At 27.0% G+C, this 22,356-nt stretch overlaps 4 protein-coding genes across 5 annotated transcripts; all 4 read right to left on the bottom strand.

Moving 5' to 3' along the window:
- Positions 1-638: 638 nt before the first annotated feature.
- Positions 639-3,737, bottom strand: LOC114939903 (lysosomal aspartic protease-like). 2 transcript variants are annotated; one of them, XM_029314344.2, is made up of 8 exons: positions 3,518-3,734; positions 2,557-2,810; positions 2,268-2,386; positions 1,901-2,100; positions 1,690-1,809; positions 1,450-1,618; positions 1,221-1,319; positions 639-1,083 (listed from the first exon to the last, which is right to left on the bottom strand). In XM_029314344.2, exons 1-8 carry the CDS (start codon positions 3,580-3,582, stop codon positions 910-912), a joined length of 1,200 nt encoding a protein of 399 aa, XP_029170177.1. In that variant the 5' UTR covers positions 3,583-3,734; the 3' UTR covers positions 639-909. The 2 variants fall into 2 exon arrangements, with proteins under 2 accessions (XP_029170177.1, XP_085338696.1); XM_085482570.1 differs by having other exon boundaries at positions 995-1,083; positions 1,265-1,319; positions 3,518-3,737.
- A 1,154-nt stretch (positions 3,738-4,891) lies between these two features.
- On the bottom strand, positions 4,892-7,633 carry LOC114939906 (lysosomal aspartic protease-like). The gene is made up of 8 exons (XM_029314348.2): positions 7,441-7,633; positions 6,534-6,766; positions 6,243-6,361; positions 5,914-6,113; positions 5,700-5,822; positions 5,484-5,628; positions 5,251-5,349; positions 4,892-5,110 (listed from the first exon to the last, which is right to left on the bottom strand). The coding sequence occupies exons 1-8, from the start codon at positions 7,503-7,505 to the stop codon at positions 4,958-4,960; spliced, it is 1,137 nt and encodes a 378-aa protein (XP_029170181.2). The 5' UTR covers positions 7,506-7,633; the 3' UTR covers positions 4,892-4,957.
- Positions 7,634-8,623: 990 nt separating this feature from the next.
- LOC114939915 (renin-like) lies at positions 8,624-16,297 on the bottom strand. Its single transcript, XM_029314356.2, has 16 exons — positions 16,083-16,297; positions 14,767-15,005; positions 14,470-14,588; positions 14,143-14,342; positions 13,929-14,051; positions 13,713-13,857; positions 13,481-13,579; positions 13,273-13,339; positions 11,737-11,827; positions 10,791-11,029; positions 10,183-10,301; positions 9,854-10,053; positions 9,640-9,762; positions 9,424-9,568; positions 9,191-9,289; positions 8,624-9,050 (listed from the first exon to the last, which is right to left on the bottom strand). Exons 1-16 carry the CDS (start codon positions 16,142-16,144, stop codon positions 8,898-8,900), a joined length of 2,223 nt encoding a protein of 740 aa, XP_029170189.2. The 5' UTR covers positions 16,145-16,297; the 3' UTR covers positions 8,624-8,897.
- A 536-nt stretch (positions 16,298-16,833) lies between these two features.
- On the bottom strand, positions 16,834-20,608 carry LOC114939905 (lysosomal aspartic protease-like). Its single transcript, XM_029314347.2, has 8 exons — positions 20,217-20,608; positions 19,430-19,671; positions 18,525-18,643; positions 18,203-18,402; positions 17,954-18,076; positions 17,751-17,889; positions 17,385-17,477; positions 16,834-17,291 (listed from the first exon to the last, which is right to left on the bottom strand). Exons 1-8 carry the CDS (start codon positions 20,276-20,278, stop codon positions 17,133-17,135), a joined length of 1,137 nt encoding a protein of 378 aa, XP_029170180.2. The 5' UTR covers positions 20,279-20,608; the 3' UTR covers positions 16,834-17,132.
- Positions 20,609-22,356: the final 1,748 nt, after the last annotated feature.

Genomic DNA, 22,356 nt, shown 5'->3' with positions numbered 1-22,356 from the left:
AGTTGACGTAAGGAAAAGTATGAATTTTTTCTTAAAACTACAAATAAATCTTAAAATATTTATAATAAAATTTCGATAAAGTTTTACACAACGTAATGTGGAATGGTATTTTTTTACTTTGATAAATTTTTATTCCGATTTGATATATAGCTGACCGCACCATTTTTTGAAAAATTTTAATTATTGTATTGTTTTCTCATTTATTTATATATTATACGATAAAATCTGTACACTTTTGTTTTTAATCATTTTTGTCTATATAAATATATATGCTTTTGCCTCATTACCGTAGTTTTAATGAAATATCGCTTGTTTTTATGCAATTTCGAATTAGAGAAAAAATTTTTAAATTAATCAGTATTACCGAAATGAAAAACTGGAAAATGTATATAATAACAATTTTATTAAAAAAAAAATTATCTATTTTATTTTTGAAAAATTTATTTTTCAAAGAAACCTTGAAATTTATTTACTTTTTACTTTACATTGGAGTTTAATTTTATTATTAACAAACAGTTTTTTGGATAAATTTGTCGAAAAATAGGTTTAAAAGAAAACTATAATTATATTGGTAAAATTTATATGTATATGAATATATATATGTATGTATTAATAATTAATATATACATGTACATATATATAAAGTATATGGAAAAAAAATTTATTTTAATTCATTTGTGTTCAGAAATAGAATACAATGCGTATCTAAAAAGAAAATATATCAAATGAATGGAAATTATTTTTCATATATATGCTCATTTTAATTCTTCAAAACGAATAAATCCGTTTATAACACTGTATCAAGTTATTATAGATAAAAATTACAAGTCAATAAACATTAAAAAACCATAAAAGGTTACTAAATTATTCGCGAAGTTATCATTTAATGCGATGTCTTGTTATATAATTTTAAGAACTAGCAATCGACATTTGTTTCGCTGGGGCAAATCCCACTCGGTTTTTCTCAAAATCATACACGCTATAATAACGGCTAAAAAATGCATTTCCTAGAATCCACAAATTATCAACAGTGTCTTTCTCTACAAAACTAGTTTTACACAACGTGTGACCTAGTGCTGGTATCTGTATAGATTAAAGCACACAAAAAATGTAAGTTTGCGAAATTTAAATAATTATCTAGTCAGAAATAATTGTTAAATCAATGTCGATTTGACAATTATTTCTGGATTTAAATCTATTATAGGATCTATACTATTTACCGGTTGGATGTAATCCTTACTGGTAAGATCGAACGTTTGATTACCTATAGAAAAACTGATTACTGGCATTTCACGACTGTGTTTCTTGTTGCAGTTTAGCTTTAAAAGAGAATATCAAATTAAGAAATAGCAACTCACAACACAAATATCAATTTATATTTTAGTAACTTTTTATAATTTTTCTACAGAAAGCTAGGTCATTGTGAAAAGCATAATTGTATATACTTACTAAATACTCTCCATTAACGTAATAAGTTCCAATAAGGTCATTAATAATAGAGATGTTCGAACGTGGTCCTAATATTGATGAGATGCCTGTATCAGCGATAGCTTGACAGCCACGCGCGCACAAGATATAATTATAATTATTATTATTATAATTATCATATATTGTGATCCTACGGCATAATAATAATATTAACAATTTGTTGTAACTATAATTATAAGAATAATTTAGAAAATTACATACTCCTCCATAGTAAATTGCCAGTATCCTTTTTTAGTAACAGAAACATACGTCAAATTGCCTTCGTAAAGATCGGGATCGGCACCACCCAATATTAAAGCACCGGCATTGTCCCAAACCTCTCTGCGCAGATTGTATATTTTTTATATTGTAATATATATATATTTTTTGTTAAAAACATTTAGACATATGCAATGCATAAGAAAATATATACGTATTTAAATAAAAGCTGAAAATAGGTGATAACTCGTGGTGTTGTTTCACTAGATTGTCGAACACAGGCGTTATTCCGCTGACAGATATATTGTAATAACTCATGCCCAAAATACCATCAAAACGTGCAGTAAGAAATTCATAGCCTGGTACGTATGTTGCTTCAATAAATGTTTGATTTTGAACATTGAGACCGGCAATCTAAAAATATATATATATATATATATATATATATATATATATATATAAATTGGTATATTAATAATAAAATATCACGGGAATGGCAGTGTATAAAAAATATTTGATAAATGTTTATGAACTACGATTATAGTTGATAAAATTGGCCTATTTGTTTAATGATTACTTACACTCACTACATCAGTAGATATATTTCCCCTAATAAAGTCACTGCCATATGGAATCTTAATCTCAGTACCATTTTGTATATACGTACTGGATTTTGTACTATCATATTTGTCATTCTTTACTGTAAAAAATATAGAAAGTAATATCAAAAATTATCGCAATAGGGAGATTTGAAAATTTTTTAAATATTTGCTGAGAAAAAATTATTCCCAAATAAAACAAGGTCTACTTGTATATTTTCGGTGTGACACGTTATATCAGACACCATGTATATATTAATAAATTACTCACCGCAAGTCACGCTATAAAAAATGTCGCATTTTTTGGATGGTACCCAAAGATTTGCGGAACCAGTATCAAACACTACTTTAAATTCCTGCGGCGGAGTTCCGATAGTAATATTACCATAAAACTGAATATCTTCATATTTATGCCATAAAGGCACCGAAGGATAAAGGTCATCTTCGTCTGTAGAATATTTGAAATAGTCATTGGCAACATTCTTCGAAGTGTGTCGAATAGAATTCACCTTGTGTAATGATATCCTTGAAATAACATAAAGAACATTCGGTCTTTATTTTACATATTTTACACAATATGAATAATATATGCATTAGTTATATCAAAAACATTTATTAACTCCGCAATTTTTTTTAGATTATATAATTTATGCATTTCATATAAATTTAAAATAATATTTACTTTATGGATCATGCATTATATATTTATATAAAATAAAGTCATTATAACTTAAAAGACTTTGATTTTTAGATCTAAAACGTATTGCATGCAATCTGGCACAAGAAGATAACTCCAAATAAAGTAATATTATAAAAGCAGAATATATACATAGAGCTGAGTAAACAAACAGAAAAAAATAACATTGGTACTGAGAGTTTATTTGCTTACGCGTGAAAAAAATGACTTATACTTGAGTGTTTTGATCTCGAATTATAATACCATGTACGTTAACGACAATTAAATGTAGACCAAAACTGTAAGGTAGACAGACAAATTTTGCGAATTCACATAGAATCACTTTTTCTATAACATATTCTATGTCGCTATCTTTTTACTAATAAATAAAAATACATTTTTGTAAACTAATTTCGTCCTATCGTTATTGAAACGTTAATTGCGTGCACACAAGCTTCGCTTCAAATCTAATTAATTAGATGCAGTTACGAAAAAGGATCATTTCTATCATCTTCATTTTCATCATATCATATAATGCAATGCAACGTGCTCTTACCTGTGCAATTTCGCGTCGATCATCAAAGAGATCGCGACGATGAGCATAAAGGTGATGAGAAACATGTTTGCGAATTTATTTGCGATTAAAACTTCGAATCACGAAATTTTCATCGAAAACTAAATTTCTTCCTTATGACCGGACACAAATAAATAAAGCGTTGTCGATCACTAGCACTCTTATACTAACTTTGTATCGATATTTGGAGACTTATAAATACGATCGCGAAGCGCTTATAGAATGCTTGAGCGAGGAGAGATTGGTAACGACATGCACACAAAGCATTTAAAAAGAATTCCGACAGAGATTTCTATTAAACAATTTAATTAAAACATATGTTTTTGGTATGTCACTTTAATTAATACAACAGCTATTTAAATAAATTATTAATAATTAAATGAAAAAGCGATCCCAGTGAGAAATAACAATAATATTCATGTATAAACTATGCAACAATTTATATTGATGATATGTAAACTTTATATCAGTTGACGAAGGAAAAAGATTGAATTTTTTTCTTAAAACTACAAATAAATCTTAAAAGATTCATAATAAAGTTTCGATAAAGTTTCACACAACGTGATGTGGTATGATATTTTTTTACTTTGATGAATTTTTATTCCGATTTGGGATATAGCTGACCGCATCATCTTTTTGATAAATTTTAATTATTCTGTTGTTTTCTCATTTATTTATATACTTATTATACGATAAAATCTGTACACCTATCATTTTTATTTTCAACTATTTTGTCTATATATCTATATAAATATATGCTTTTGCCTCATTATCGAAATTTTATTGAAATATTGCTTATTTATATACAATTTTGAATGAGAGAAAAGAAATTTTAAATAAATGAGTTATACAAATATGGAAGCCTGGAAAGTGTATATAATAACAATTTTATTAAAGAAAAAAAACATCTATTTAACTTTTGAAAAATTTATTTCTCAAAGAAATCTTGAAATTTATTTACTATTGACTTTACATTGGAGTTTAATTTTATTATTAACAAACAGTTTTTTGGATAAATTTGTCGAAAAATAGATCTAAAAGAAAACTATAATTATATTAGTGAAATTTATATGTATATGAATATATATATGTATGTATTAATAATTAATATATATATATATGTACATATATATAAAGTATATGGAAAAAAAATTTATTTTAATTCATTTGTGTTCAGAAATAGAATACAATGCGTATCTAAAAAGAAAATATATCAAATGAATGGAAATTATTTTCCATATATATGCTCATTTTAATTCTTCAAGACGAATAAATCCGTTTATAACAATGTATCAAGTTATTATAGATAAAAACTACAAGTCGATAAACATTAAAAAACTATAAAAGGTTACCAAATTATTCGCGAAGTTATCATTTAATGCGATGTCTTGTTATATAATTTTAAGAAATAGCAATCGACATTTATATTGCTGGGGCAAATCCCACTCGGTCTTTTTCAAAATCGTACACGCTATAATAACGGCCAAGAAATACATTTCCTAGAACCCAGACATTTTTCTTAGAGTTATGCTCTTGAAAACCGGAGTAACATATCGTCTTATTAAATGCTGATATCTGTAAGGATTAAAGGACACACAAAAAAATGTAAGTTTTCTAAATTTAAATAATTTCCTAGCCAGAAATAATTATCAAATGAATGTCGATTTGAAAATCATTTCTAGGTTTAAATTTATTTTAGGATCTATACTATTTACCTGTTGGACGTAATCATCACTGGTAAGATTGAACACTTTATTACCTATAGAAAAACTGATTACTGGCATACTAGTAGAGTTTCTCTTGTCACAGAGTAACTTTAAACAAAAGAGAAGATCAAATTAAGAAATAGCAACCAACAACACATAAATATCAATTTATATTTTAGTAATTTTTTATAATTTTTCTACAGAAAGCTATGTCATTGTGAAAATTATAATTGTTTACTTACTGAATTTGCTCTACCAAAGACATAAGTTCCAATAAGGTCATTAATAATAGAAATGTTCGCACGAGGTCCAAGTACAAATGGGCTGCCTGTAGTAACCATAGCTTGACAGCCACCCGCGCAGAAGGTATAATTACGTACTGTGATCCTACGGCACAATAATAATATTAACAGTTTGTTGTAACTATGATTATCAGCATAATTTAGAAAATAACGTACTCTTTTATAGCAAATTGCCAGTATCTTTTCTCAGTAACAGGAACATACGTCAACTCGCCTTCGTAAAGATCGGGATCGGTACCACCCAATATTAAATCACCACCGAAATGGTCTGAAAGATTTCTGCGCAAATTGTATATTTTTTATATTATAATATACACATTTTTTGTTAAAAACATGTTAAAACATATGCAATGCATAAGAAAATTAATACCTATTCAAGTAAATGCTGAAAATGGGTTTTGACACTAGGTTTTGATGTATCATATTGTCGAACACAGACCTTACTCCGCCATTAGCTCTAGAGGCATAACTCATGCCCAAAATACCATCATAATGCGTTTGAAGGACCGCAAGGTCTGGCACGTGTGTTGCTTCTATAAATGATTGATTGTTAACATTGAGACCGGCAATCTAGAAATGAATTGATATATAAATAATAAAATATCACGAGAATGGCAATGTATAAAAAATATTTGAAAAGTGTTTGTAAACTACGATTGAAGTTGATTAAATTAGCTTATTTGTTTAATGATTACTTACATTCACTACATCAGTAGATACAAATCCTCTAATAATTCTTTTGCCAGTGTTAATGTTAATCTCAGTACCATTTTTTATATATGTACTGGATTTGTTACTATCATAATACGGATGCGTGCCTGTAAAAAATATAGAAAGTAATATCAAAAATTATCGCAATAGGGAGATTTAAAACAAAATTTTTTCAAGTATTTGTTGATGAAAAATTTGTTTTCAAATAAAACAAGATCTATTTGTATATTTTCGGTGTGACACCTTATATCAGACACCGTGTAAATATTAATAAATTACCGCAAAGAATGTTATAAACGTTGCACTTTCTGGATGGTATCCAAAAATTTCCGGAACTAGTATCAAACACTATTTTAAATTCTTGCGGCGGAGTTCCGATAGTAATATTACCATAATACCTAAAGTCTGCATATTTCCATAATGGCACCGTAGTGCTAGCTTTGATCATTGGATTGGCAGTGTCACGCTTATTCAAAGTGTGTCGAATAGAATCCACCTTATGTAATGAAATCCTTGAAATATCATAAAGAACATTCGGTCTTTATTTTACATATTTTACACAATATAAATAATATATGCATTAATTATATCAAAAACATTTATTAATTCTGCGATTTTTTTCGATTATATAATTTATGCGTTTTATATATATTTGATATAATATTTACTTTATGGATCATGCATTATATATATAACATAAAATCATAATAACTTAAAAGACTTTGATTTTTAGAACAAAAACGTGCATTGTGATACAGGAAGATAACTCCAAATAAAGTAATATTCTAAAAGCAAAATATATACACAGAGCTGAGTAAATAAACAGTAAAAAACAGTAACAGAGAAAAATAACTTATACTTAATTAAATGTTTTGATCTCGAATTATAATACATGTACGACAATTTAAATGTAGACCAAAGCTATAAGAGAGAGAGGTAGACAGACAAATTTTGTGAATTCACATGGAATCACTTTTTCTATAACATATTCTATGTCGCCATTTTTTTACTAATAAATAAAAATACATTTTTGTAAAATAATTATTTTGTCGTTATTAAAACGTTAATCGCATTCGCACAAGCTTTGTATTAAATCCAAAAAATCAGATGCAATTACGACAAAAAGAATCATTTCTATAATCTTTATATTTATCATATTATGTAATGCGATGCAAAGTGCTCTTACCTGTGCAATTTTGCGTCGATGATCACAAAGATTGCGACGATCAGCATAAAAGTGATGCGAATCATGTTTGCGAATTTATTTGCGATTGAAATTTCGAATCACGAAATTTTCAGCGACAACTAAATTTCTTCCTTTTGACCGGACATGTAGAAAAATAAAGCGATGTCGATTACCACTCTTATACTAACCCTGTATCGACATTCAGGTGCTTATATATATGATCGCAGCGCTTATAGAATGCTTGAGCGGGAAGAAATTGTTAACGATACACGAAGCATTTAAAAAGAATTCCGACAGAGATTTCTATTAAACAATTTAATTAAAACATATGTTTTTGGTATGTCACTTTAATTAATACAACAGCTATTTAAATAAATTATTAATAATTAAATGAAAAAGCGATCCCAGTGAGAAATAACAATAATATTCATGTATAAACTATGCAACAATTTATATTGATGATATGTAAACTTTATATCAGTTGACGAAGGAAAAAGATTGAATTTTTTTCTTAAAACTACAAATAAATCTTAAAAGATTCATAATAAAGTTTCGATAAAGTTTCACACAACGTGATGTGGTATGATATTTTTTTACTTTGATGAATTTTTATTCCGATTTGGGATATAGCTGACCGCATCATCTTTTTGATAAATTTTAATTATTCTGTTGTTTTCTCATTTATTTATATACTTATTATACGATAAAATTTGTACACCCATTGTTTTTATTTTTTACCATTTTGTTTATATATCTATATACCATACCATAAATATATGCTTTTGTCTCATTATCGTAGTTTTATTGAAATATTACTTTATATGCGATTTTGAATGAGAGAAAAGAAATTTTAAATAAATGAGTATTACAAATATGGAAGCCTGGAAAATGTATATATTAACAATTATATTAAAAAAAAAAACATCTATTTAACTATTGAATTATTTATTTTTAAAGAAATCTTGAAATTTATTTACTTTTGACTTTACATTGGAGTTTGATTCTATTATTAACAAACATTTTTTTGGATAAATTTGTAAAAATATAGATCTAAGAGAAAACTATAATTATATTAGTAAAATTTATATATGTATATATATATATGTATTAATAATTAATATATATACATATATATATATATATATATATATATATATATATGTGTATATATATAAAGTATATGGAAAAAAATTTTTTTTAAGTCATATGTGTTCAGAAATAGAATACAGTGCGTATCTGAAAAAAAATATATCAAATGAATGGAAATTATTTTCCATATATATGTTCTTTTTAATTCTTTAAAACGTATAAATTCGTTTATAACAATATATCAAGATATTATAGATAAAAACTACAAGTCAATAAACATTAAAAAACCATAAAAGGTTACCAAATTATTGGCGAAGTTATTTAATGCGATGTCTTGTTATATAATTTTAAGAAATAGCAATCGACATTTATTTCGCTGGGGCAAATCCTACTCGGTTTTTTTCAAAATCATACACGCTATAATAACGGCCAAGAAATACATCTCCTAGAACCCAGACATCTTCATTAGAGTCATGCTCTTGAAAACCGGAGTAACATATCATCTTATTTAGTGGTGATATCTGTATAGGTTGAAGGACACACAAAAAAATGTAAGTTTTCTAAATTTAAATAATTTTTTAGCCAGAAATAATTATCAAATGAATGTCGATTTGAAAATCATTTCTGGGTTTAAATTTATTTTAGGATCTATACTATTTACTTGTTGGACGTAATCATCACTGGTAAGAGTGAACACTCTATTACCTATAGAAAATCTGATTACTGGCATACTAGTAGAGTTTCTTTTGTCACAAAGTAACTTTAAACAAAAGAGAAGATCAAATTTAGAAATAGCAACTAACATCATATAAATATCAATTTATATTTTAGTAACTTTTTATAATTTTTCTACAAAAAGCTATGTCATTGTGAAAACTATAATTGTTTACTTACTAAATTTACTCCATTAAAGACATAAGTTCCAATAAGGTCATTAATAATAGAGATGTTCGATAATGGTCCAAATAAAAATGAGCTGCCTGTAGTAACCATAGCTTGACAGCCACCCGCGCAGAAGGTATAATTACGTACTGTGATCCTACGGCACAATAATAATATTAATAGTTTGTTGTAAATATGATTATAAGCATAATTTAGAAAATAACGTACTTTTTCATAGGAAATTGCCAGTATCCTGTTTCAATAACAGGAACATACGTCAACTCGCCTTTGTAAAGATCGGGATCGGTACCACCCAAAATTAAATCACCACCAACATGGTTTGAAATATTTCTGCGCAGATTGTATATTTTTTATATTATAATATACACATTTTTTGTTAAAAGTATGTTTAGACATATACAATGCATAAAAAAATATATACCTATTCAAGTAAATGCTGAAAATAGGTTTTGACACTAGGTTTTGATGTATCATATTGTCGAACACAGGCTTTACTCCGCCATTAGCTATAGAGGCATAACTCATGCCCAAAACACCATCATAATGCGCTCGAAGGACCGCAAGGTCTGGCACGTGTGTTGCTTCTATAAATGATTGATTGTTAACATTGAGACCGGCAATCTAGAAATGAATTGATATATTAATAATAAAATATCACAAGAAGGGCAATGTATATAAAATATTTGAAAAGTGTTTATTAACTACGATTGAAGTTGATTAAATTGGCCCATTTGTTTAATGATTACTTACTGTTACTACATCAGTAGATACAAATCCTCTAATAATTCCTTTGCCAGTGTTAATGTCAATCTCAGTACCATTTTCTATATATGTACTAGATTTTTTACTATCATAATACGGATGCGTGTCTGTAAAAAATATAGAAAGTAATATCAAAAATTATCGCAATATAGGGAGATTTAAAAAAAATTTTTTTTTAAATTTTTGCTGAGGAAAAATTGTCTTCAAATAAAACAAGATCTACTTGTATATTTTCGGTGTGACACCATGTATCTCAGATACCGTGTAAATATTAATAAATTACAATTTACACTTCATTTTTCTCGACCAATAGAGCCATACGTGACGTTATTGCGACAATTAAGAAAGAAAGAAAATTTGGAAACTAAAGAATTTGAATCCTATGGTTGGGATCTCAAAAATTTTTTTTGTTCCTTCTCTTAACTTCCCTTGTAAAGAAATAGGCGAGAAAAATATTGGTCCAAATTATTTTTCTTTCTTAATTGTCGCAATACTCTCGCGTGTGGCTCTATTGGTCGAGAGAAATGAAGTGTATATTGTGGTTTTAAAATTAATGAGACGACTTAAAATATTCTTATTATTAATAAATCACTTACCGCAAAAATTGCTATAAAAAGCGTTGCACTTTCTGGATGGTATCCAAAGATTTCCGGAACCTGTATCAAACACTACTTTAAATTCCTGCGGCGGAGTTCCGATAGTAATATTACCGTAATACTGAGCATTTATATATTTGCATAAAGGCACCCTAGGATTAGTGCTATTTTCGATCATAGAAACTTTTGGAATATTCTTCAAAATGTATCGAGAAGATTTCATCTTGTATAATGATATCCTTGAAATAAGAACATTTTGTCTAATTTTACATATTTTACACAATATAAATAATATATGCATTAATTATAGCAGAAACATTTATTAACTCCGCGATTTTTTTCGATTATATAATTTATTCGTTTTATATATATTTGATATAATATTTACTTTATGGATCATGCATTATATATATAACATAAAATCATAATAACTTAAAAGACTTTGATTTTTAGAACAAAAACGTGCATTGCATGCATTGTGATACAGAAAGATAACTCCAAATAAAGTAATATTCTAAAATCAAAATATATACACAGAGCTGAGTAAATAAACAGTAAAAAACAGTAACAGAGAAAAATAACTTATACTTAATTAAGTGTTTTGATTTCGAATTATAATATTATGTACGTTACAATTACGAATTATAATATAATACATGTACGACAATTTAAATGTAGACCAAAGCTATAAGAGAGAGGTAGACAGACAAATTTTGTGAATTCACATAGAATCACTTTTTCTATAACATATTCTATGTCGCCATCTTTTTACTAATAAATAAAAATACATTTTTATAAAATAATTTTGTCCTATCGTTATTGAAACGTTAATTGCGTGCACATAAGCTTTGTTTCGAATTCAAAAAATCAGAATTACGAAAAAAAAACACATTTCTATAATCTTTATATTTATCATATCATGTAATGCGATGCAAAGTGCTCTTACCTGTGCAATTTTGCGTCGATGATCACAAAGATTGCGACGATCAGCATAAAAGTGATGCGAAACATGTTTGCGAATTTATTTGCGATTAAAACTTCGAATCACGAAATTTTTACCGACAACTAAATTTCTTTCTTATGACCGGACACACAGATAAATAAAGCGTTGTCGATTACTAGCACTCTTATACTAACTTTGTATCGATATTCGGCAGCTTATAAATACGATCGCGAAACGCTTATAAAATGCTTGAGCGGGAAGAGATTGGTAACGACATGCACACGAAGCATTTAAAAAGAATTCCGACAGAGATTTCTATTAAACAATTTCATTTAAACATATGTTTTTGGTATGCTACTTTAATTAATACAACGGTTATTTAGATAATATATTAATATTTAAATGAAAAAGCAATCTCAGTGAGAAATAACAATAATATTTATGTATAAACTATGCAAAAATTTATATTGATGATATGTAAACTTTATATCAGTTGACGAAGGGAAAAGATTGAATTTTTTTCTTAAAACTACAAATTCATCTTAAAAGATTTATAATAAAGTTTCGATAAAGTTTCACACAACGTGATGTGGTATGATATTTTATTACTTTGATGAATTTTTATTCCGATTTGGGATATAGCTGACCGCATCATCTTTTTGATAAATTTTAATTATTCTGTTGTTTTCTCATTTATTTATATATCTATTATACGATTAAATCTGTACACCCATCGTTTTTATTTTTAACCATTTTGTCTATATATCTATATAAATATATGCTTTTGCTTCATTATCGTAGTTTTATTGAAATATTACTTTATATGCGATTTTGAATGAGAGAAAAGAAATTTTAAATAAATGAGTATTACAAATATGGAAGCCTGGAAAATGTATATATATTAACAATTATATTAAAGAAAAAAAACATCTATTTTACTTTTGAAAAATTTATTTCTCAAAGAAATCTTGAAATTTATTTACTTTTGACTTTACATTGGAGTTTGATTTTATTATTAACAAACATTTTTTTGGATAAATTTGTAAAAAAATAGATCTAAGGGAAAACTATAATTATGTTAGTGAAATTTATATATGTATATATATATGTATTAATAATTAATATATATATATATATATATATATATATATATATGTATATATATAAAGTGTATGAAAAAAAATTTTTTTTAATTTATTTGTGTTCAGAAATAGAATACAGTGCGTGTCTGAGAAGAAAATATATCAAATAAATGGAAATTATTTTCCATATATATATTTTTTTTAATTCTTCAAAACGTATAAATTCGTTTATAACAATGTATCAAGATATTATAGATAAAAACTACAAGTCAATAAACATTAAAAAACCATGAAAGGTTACCAAATTATTCGCGAAGTTATCATTTAATGCGATGTCTTGTTATATAATTTTAAGAAATAGCAATCGACATTTATTTTGATGGAGCAAATCCCACTCGGTCTTTTTCAAAATCATACACGCTATAATAACGGCCAAGAAATACATATCCTAGAACTCAGACATTTTCATTAGAGTCATGCGCTTGAAAACCGGAGTAACATATCACCTTATTTAGTGTTGATATCTGTATAGATTGAAGGACACACAAAAAAAATGTAAGTTTTCTAAATTTAAATAATTTTCTAGCCAGAAATAATTATCAAATGAATGTCGATTTGAAAATCATTTCTAGGTTTAAATTTATTTTAGGATCTATACTATTTACCGGTTGGACGTAATCATCACTGGTAAGATTGAACACTTTATTACGTATAGAAAAACTGATTACTGGCATATTAGTAGAGTTTTTCGTGTCACAGAGTAACTTTAAACAAAAGAGAATATCAAATTAAAAATAGCAACCAACAACACATAAATATCAATTTATATTTTAGTAATTTTTTATAATTTTTCTACAGAAAGCTATGTCATTGTGAAAACTATAATTGTTTACTTACAAAATTTACTCCACCAAAGACATAAGTTCCAATAAGGTCATTAATAATAGAAATGTTCGCACGAGGTCCAAATAAAAATGGGCTGCCTGTATTAACGATAGCTTGACAGCCACTCGCGCAGAAGGTATAATTACGTACTGTGATCCTACGGCACAATAATAATATTAACAGTTTGTTGTAACTATGATTATAAGCATAATTTAGAAAATAACGTACTCTTTCATAGCAAATTGCCAGTATCTTTTCTCAGTAACAGGAACATACGTCAACTCGCCTTCGTAAAGATCGGGATCGGTACCACCCAATATTAAATCACCACCGACATGGTCTGAAAGATTTCTGCGCAGATTGTATATTTTTTATATTATAATATACACATTTTTTGTTAAAACCATGTTTAGACATATGCAATGCATAAGAAAATATATACCTATTCAAGTAAATGCTGAAAATGGGTTTTGACACTAGGTTTTGATGTATCATATTGTCGAACACAGGTCTTACTCCGCCATTAGCTATAGAGGCATAACTCATGCCTAAAATACCATCATAATGCGCTCGAAAGACCGCAAGGTCTGGCACGTATGTTGCTTCTATAAATGATTGATTGTTAACATTGAGACCGGCAATCTAGAAATGAATTGATATATTAATAATAAAATATCACGAAAATGGCAATGTAAAAAATATTTGAAAAGTGTTTATTAACTACGATTGAAGTTGATTAAATTGGCCTATTTGTTTAATGATTACTTACTGTCACTACATCAGTAGATACAAATCCTCTAATAATTCCTTTGCCAGTGTTAATGTTAATCTCAGTACCATTTTCTATATATGTACTAGATTTTTTACTATCATAATTCGGATGCGTGTCTGTAAAAAATATAGAAAGTAATATCAAAAATTATCGCAATAGGGAGATTTTAAAAATAAAAAAATTTTTTAATATTTGCTGAGGAAAAATTGTCTTCAAATAAAACAAGATCTACTTGTATATTTTCGGTGTGACACCATATATCAGACACCGTGTAAATTTTAATAAATTACTTACCGCAAAAATTGCTATAAGAAACGTTGCACTTTCTGGATGGTATCCAAAGATTTGCGAAACCAGTATCAAACACTACTTTAAATTTCTGCGGCGGAGTTCCGATAGTAATATTACCGTAATACTGAGCATTTATATATTTGCATAAATTTACCCTTGGATTAGGTCCATCTTCGATCATAGAAACTTTTGGAATATTCTTCAAAATGTATCGAGAAGATTTCATCTTGTATAATGATATCCTTGAAATAAGAACATTTTGTCTAATTTTACATATTTTACACAATATAAATAATATATGCATTAATTATAGCAGAAACATTTATTAACTCCGCAATTTTTTTTTTTTTTAATTTATGCGTTTCATATAAATTTAAAATAAATGTATAATATAGAATTATTATACAAAGAGATAGACATAGAACAAAAGATAGAATGGTTTTGAAATTGTGGAAGGAAAAGGAGAAGGAATTAAAGAAGAGGAAAGTATTAAAAGAAAGGGAGAATGTGAACGAAGAAAGTTAGGGGTTATGGAAATGTGTGTATGTGTTGATGCCGTCATATGGGACAATGTAGGTGTTTTAAGAATAAGAAATAAGGGAAGAGGTCGGGCTGTGAGAGCTAGTCAATAACAAATTGGTGCGACTCGCGAGAGATGTTCTGGGGGAAAGGTGTGAATGGATGCGTGAGTTAAGGTCTTTTTTTTTGTTGTAAACCAAGTCCTTTCTTGGCATTGTAAGCTAAAGGAATAAATATATATAAATTTAAAATAATATTTACTTTATGGATCATGCATTATATATATATAAAATAAAGTCATTATAACTTAAAAGATCTTGATTTTTAGTATTGCATGCAATCTGGCACAAGAAGATAACTCCAAATAAAGTAATATTATAAAAGCAAAATGTATACATAGAGCTGAATAAACAAACAGAAAAAAATAACATTGGTACTGAGAGTTTATTTGCTTACGCGTGAAAAAAATGACTTGTACTTGAGTGTTTTGATCTCGAATTATAATACCATGTACGTTAACGACAATTAAATGTAGACCAAAACTGTAAGGTAGACAGACAAATTTTTTGAATTCACATAGAATCACTTTTTCTATAACATATTCTATGTCGCTATCTTTTTACTAATAAATAAAAATACATTTTTGTAAACTAATTTCGTCCTATCGTTATTGAAACGTTAATTGCGTGCACACAAGCTTCGCTTCAAATCTTATTAATCAGATGCAGTTACGAAAAAAGAATCATTTCTATAATCTTCATATTTATCATATCATATAATGCAATGCAACGTGCTCTTACCTGTGCAATTTCGCGTCGATCATCAAAGAGATCGCGACGATTAGTATAAAAATGCGAAACATGTTCGCGAATTTACTTGTGATTGGAACTTTGAATCACGAAATTTCCAACGACAACTAAATTTCTTCCTTATGACCGGACCCGCAGAAAAATAAAGCGTTGTCGATCACTAGCACTTTTATACTAACTTTGTATCGATATTTAGCGGCTTATAAATACGATCGCGAAGCGCTTATAAAATGCTTCAGCGGGGAGAGATTGGTAACAACACACGAAGCATTTAAAAAGAATTCCGATTCTATTAATCAATTTAATTTAAACATATATTTTTGGTATTCCTCTTTAATAATACAACGTGAATTTAGATAAATTATTAATAATTAAATAAAAAAGAAATTACCTTTTTGCAAAAATATATTCTTTATATTTAATTAATAAACGACAAGGCCATTTATTTTTACAATAGAAGTAGCAATATTTAAGGGTACAAAACATAATTAGCACAAATCATGCAAAAAGTTATGTTGATAATATATACATTTATTAAACAGGCAATGATTAAAATTAAAGTTTATTTGTTTAATGAATAAGTATTAATAAAAATGAATGTGTGTGTGATTACAAACACATGAGATACATACAACAAGATATGATATTTTATTTAATGTAATAAAATAAAGTTGGATTTTATTTGGATATTTTAGATGTCAGTATACATATATTGAGTATATAAAAAGAATACACATATATATCTTATTTTAACTTATTTATTTGTATTCAGAATATATGTATGTAAAATATTAATATAATATAGTATATATCTTGATATGAAAGATAATTTAAATTATTCGTAGAAAATATCGCATATATATTTTTATTTTAATTTTTGAAAATATGACATATATTCACCTATAACAATATGCCGGATAAATTAAAAATTACGAAACAATAAGCATGAAAAGTGATACAAAGAAAAGTTAATTAGTTGCAAGATTGTCATTCAAAAAAAAACAATGTCTAACAGTAATTACAAGAAAATGGAATCGATGTTTATTTTGCTACGGCAAATCCTACTTGATCATTGCCCATATCGAAAACTGTGTAATAAATGCCAAGAAATACATCGCCCAGAATCCATTGCAATCCATTCGCACTCATGTCAGATCCTTGGAAACCGCTCGTACATGACTTGAAGCCAAACTGTTCAATCTGTAAAGAATTGAGTGTGAGATTCTTTTATTCTTAATGAAGTTAAACCAAATTATAATAGAATTAAGTATTACACATATATATAATACGCACCTGAATGATGTAATCCTTACCGGTGAGATTGAATTCTTTACCACCCAAAATAAAACTAATTGTGGGTAACTTAGAAATTTGATTGCAGTCCACCTTTAGACAAAAAAGAATATTAGATTAATAATTTACCCAGCCAGAAATAAATGATCAAATTGACGTCGAATCGATTTATCTAATCGACGTTGATTCAACGATGAATCGACGTCAATTCGTCGTCGAATCAACGTCGATTCAATATCATTTCTGGCTGATTGTGAGTTATAATTTGACAAATATATTTATTGATTTTATATATTTTAATAACATTTTATAGTTTTTCTTTTATAAAAGACCATACTTTTATGAAAAATATGATTGTTTACTTACTGTTCCATCAATAAGAGAAGCTCCAATATATCTGTTAATAAATGCGATATCCAAAGGGGGTCCAACTATTAGCGAGGTACCTGTGTCAGCGATAGCTTGACAGCTAGACTTGCACAAGATGTTCAAACCTATTTTGACCCTATAACACTATGAATTCAGTAATTTGTTAGAATATGATCAGTGTACTTAAAAAAATAACATACTTATCCATCGTAAATTGCCAATATTTTTTGCGAGTAACAGGAAGATAAGTGAAATCACCCTTATAATAATCAGGATCAGTACCACCAAATATCAATTCACCACCCAACTTGGACGAAGGGTTTCTGCATTTATTATACATTTTTTATTTCATTATATATTCAACCCACACTCAGATATATATACATATAATAGAGTTTGTTTCGACATATGCTTAGTAGCGTATCTATGTAAAAAAAATACGTATCTACCTATTCAAATAGAAGCTGAAGACAGGTTTTGATACTAGGCCTTGTTTGATCATATTGTTAAAAACAGGCGTCACTCCATCGACTGATATTGAGGGATAAGCTAGGCCCAAGATGCCGTCAAATTTTGCAGTAACAAATGTTAAGCCTGGTTCAAGCATCGCTTCCGCGAATGTTTGATTCTGAACAGTGATACCAGCAATCTAGTAAAGAATTGAATAATATATTACACTGCGTATGAATATGACAACATAAAATTATTTGAAAAATGTTTATACTACGATTGTAGTTGTGATTGTATTGAATTGTTTATTTAATGACTTACAGTTACTACGTCAGTAGATAAGAATCCAGTCAGACTGCCAGTGCCATATCGAATAGCAAAGCCAGTACCATTTCGTTGATATGTATTGGATTTATTACTATTATACTTATTATGCAATACTAGAAAAAATAGTAAATAATGAAGAAGCTTAAGTTAGAAATAGTGAAAAGATTTTAGATGTTGATAGGAAAAATATATATATATTTTTTATCAACATTTAAATTTTGAATAATTATTGAAAAATCGCATATATGTTATTTAAATCACTAGATACATGCGTAAATGCATTTGTGTTGCTTTAAATCTTCAATTATCTTTATTTATATTGTCAAAGCTTGAGAGAATGAATCTGATAAATTGTAAATAAATTTGCATGCAAATTTAGAGTTTCACTTTATATAATATATATACATTAAAATAATTTTAATTATTGTGATACATATATTTAATTATTTTAAAATTTCTAGGCTTATACTTGAAAAAAATATGATAAAATAAAATTTTATAACATTAATTTACTGTTCAATATACATTTTAAATTGATATTAATAATTTCAAAAGAGTAGATATATATATTTGAAATAAACTATATAGAAATCGAACGTGGATATTTGAGCGTTAGCGAAAATTTATAGCAAAAATTAATTTGTCGTTACAACTATATATAATTGTGCAGAGGGCACAAATTTATATCCTTATATTCGAAACAGCGTCGATTGTGCGCATGAAACTTATATAGTATACATATATAATAATTCTACTTTTATTAAGCACCATATAAAAAAAATTACTCAAGATTATGGGACTTATTTTTTATTAATAAATTTGATTATATTGTATACTTATTAAACACGAATTAATTGACATTTGTATATATATATATACATTAACAGTAAGAAGCTTACAGCACGCAATGTTGATAATAGGGCATTTTCTGGATGGAACCCAAAGATTTGAGGAACCAGTATCAAAAATTACTGTAAATACTTGCGGCGGAGTTCCGATGCCAATTTTACCATAATACTGAACGTTTGCATAATTGTGCAATGGTTCTGTAAAGTTTCCTTCGGCTAAAACAATCTGTTGTAAATCGGTGCCAACTTTTTTCAAAGTTTGTCGAACAGTATTCATTTTGTATAATGAAATCCTTGAATTGACATAAAGAAGATTTTGTTACATGCATAATTATATACATTACACCCATAATTATATACTTGACACTCTGTATACATATTATATATATATATATATATATATATAATATGTATAAAGAGTGTCAAGTAAATACATGACAAAAGAGCAACTGACTAGAAATGACTAGAATATTCATAATATATTTATTTATTATTTATTATATTTTCAGAAAATTTACAGAAATTTTGGTAATTTATATTTATATATTTTATCGCAAATCGCAAACATTGTTGCCAATCTCATTTAGAAAACATGATAAGATAAACGAAAGCTTTGCGAATTCACAGAGAATCTTTTTTCAAGGGAACATTCTACATCTTTAATAAATAAAATAAACAGAAATAAATTTTTTGTAAAGAGATTTTGTTCAATTATTATTGAATAATTGTTTCTATATCGATTCCAGAAAATCAGATGTAAGAAATAGAAGATTAATTTTTATAAATCTTGATATAGATATACATATAATGTATTAATTAATACACTTTATATTCTGACCTTTGAAGTTCCGCATTAATCAGGACGAAGAGCGCCGTGACTATCACCAGAAAGCGAAACATGTTTCCAAATGTTTTAGCCACTAAAACTTTGAATCGCGAAATTTTAAATTTCTTTCTGCACTTTCTTTCTGTCGAACATGCGGAAAAATAAAGCCCAATGACTAACGTGTTTCGCTAATGCTATTTATCGATATGCGACGGAGCTACAACTAAACGATTGTGTATATTCATTTTTACATGTTGATTATTATTCGCGCTGGAAAAGATTGGTATAATATAACAACGTACGAAATGTTGAAAAAAACCCCGTAAAATTGTATTCATTGAATTTAATAATGAGATGTTTTGTATGCACGTATTTTTTTTCCTTAATTAGTATTTATTTTTAACTTATATCTAAATAAATTATTAAAAGTAAATGAGAAAAAAGCGATCAACATTTCGAAAAAATATTTTGTATTGACTAAATAGACAACTATGTAACAATAAACTTTTTAATGATATTTTGTTAGCAAAAAAACAGAACTATATGATAGACCGCAAAGTCCAATATCAACTATTCGTTTCACAAAATATCGTGCTATTCAAGGTTAAAACACAATTATACACAAATTATGCAAAAATCATGCTAATGACATGCAAACTTTGTCAGTTAACGATAAGAAAAGATTGAAGTTTTTTCTTATCGAAAATTGAGCGAATGAATTTTAATAAGACTGATGACGAAGCACACACAACGGCATGCGATATATTCTTTGTGATTGAAAAGATTTTCAGTTTATGACACGATCATTATTTTGAATAATTCCTATTATTCTATAAGTTGTGTTTTATTTATATGTAGATAAAATAACTGTTTATATTTGTTTTTTAAATTACTTTTTATTGTATTTCAGCATAAATCTAAAAATCTCTAATGTTCTATCTTTATTATCTTCCTCAGAATAGTGCTTATTCCGCTGTGTAATGCGATTTTGTAATTGGCAATTTCATGAAATCGATGTTGAATGAAGATAAACCATTAAATATGAAGGAAAAGAAAAAATTCTTAAATCTGACAAATGTGCAGTGTGTGTACGATGAATAAACGTTTTACATGTGCATCCAATAGCTGCCATATTTGATATGAATAAATGACTTTTGAAATATCTTTAATTGAAAAGGAAATTATTTATACGATTAATTATCACTTTCATATATTGTATTTTAAAGAAATAATTTTATTTTGTTATTTATTACAGAAACTAATTAAATTAAATGATAAAATACACACATATAGTATGCTTATAAAAATATTGTTCCAAAATATTAATTATTTAAAAATACGAAAAAAAACATTTTATAGCACTGATATAAATATATATGTATATAAATACATATATATTTATATCAGTGCTATAAAATGTTTTTTTTTGTATTTTTAAATAATTAATATTTTGGATCAATATTTTTTTAACTGCGATTATAAAATCTTTATATGCACGATAATAACATTGTACTTATCTTTGCGTAGAGATAGAAGAGTTATATATGTAAGTCGAGTTACTATAATCACTTTGTTAAATATAAGGGAACGACCAAGGAATATCGAGAATTATATTTCAAAGAAATTTAAATGTTATTATTATTTAACAAAGTGATTAGTAACTCTTAACTAACTTAAATAACTCTTCTATCTCTACGCAAAAAAAGTACAGTGTTATTATCGTACATATAAAGATATTATATATATATTGCATTAATTGTTACAGATAAATATCAATAATTATATGATTTGGAGATATAAGAAAATGTTATAAATGTTTTTTTTTTTTTTTTTTTTTTTTTTAAATCGACCAACAGAGCCAAAGCACGAAAAATTAATTATTCGGAACTGTATCTCTTGGTTTGAGATCACTAAGTTCCATATATAAATTAATCTCGAAACTTACATATGGAGAAATAGGCGCGAATACAGTTCCGAATAATTAATTTTTCGTGCTTTGGCTCTGTGGGCCGATTAAAAAAAAAAAAAAAAAAAGAAACATATTTATATTGTTTATATTGAGAGCCGATAAAAATATTTCTTTCTGATAAGAAAATGTCTTTTTATATATCACATATATATTTAATATATATATATATATATATATATATAT

The sequence above is a fragment of the Nylanderia fulva genome, unplaced genomic scaffold, assembly GCF_048542155.1.
Source record: "Nylanderia fulva isolate GAGA-0341 unplaced genomic scaffold, ASM4854215v1 Scaffold21, whole genome shotgun sequence".
NCBI classification, from domain to species: Eukaryota; Metazoa; Arthropoda; class Insecta; order Hymenoptera; family Formicidae; genus Nylanderia; species Nylanderia fulva.
Note: the sequence above shows the minus strand (reverse complement) of the source record. Positions and strands in the feature narration are given on the sequence as shown.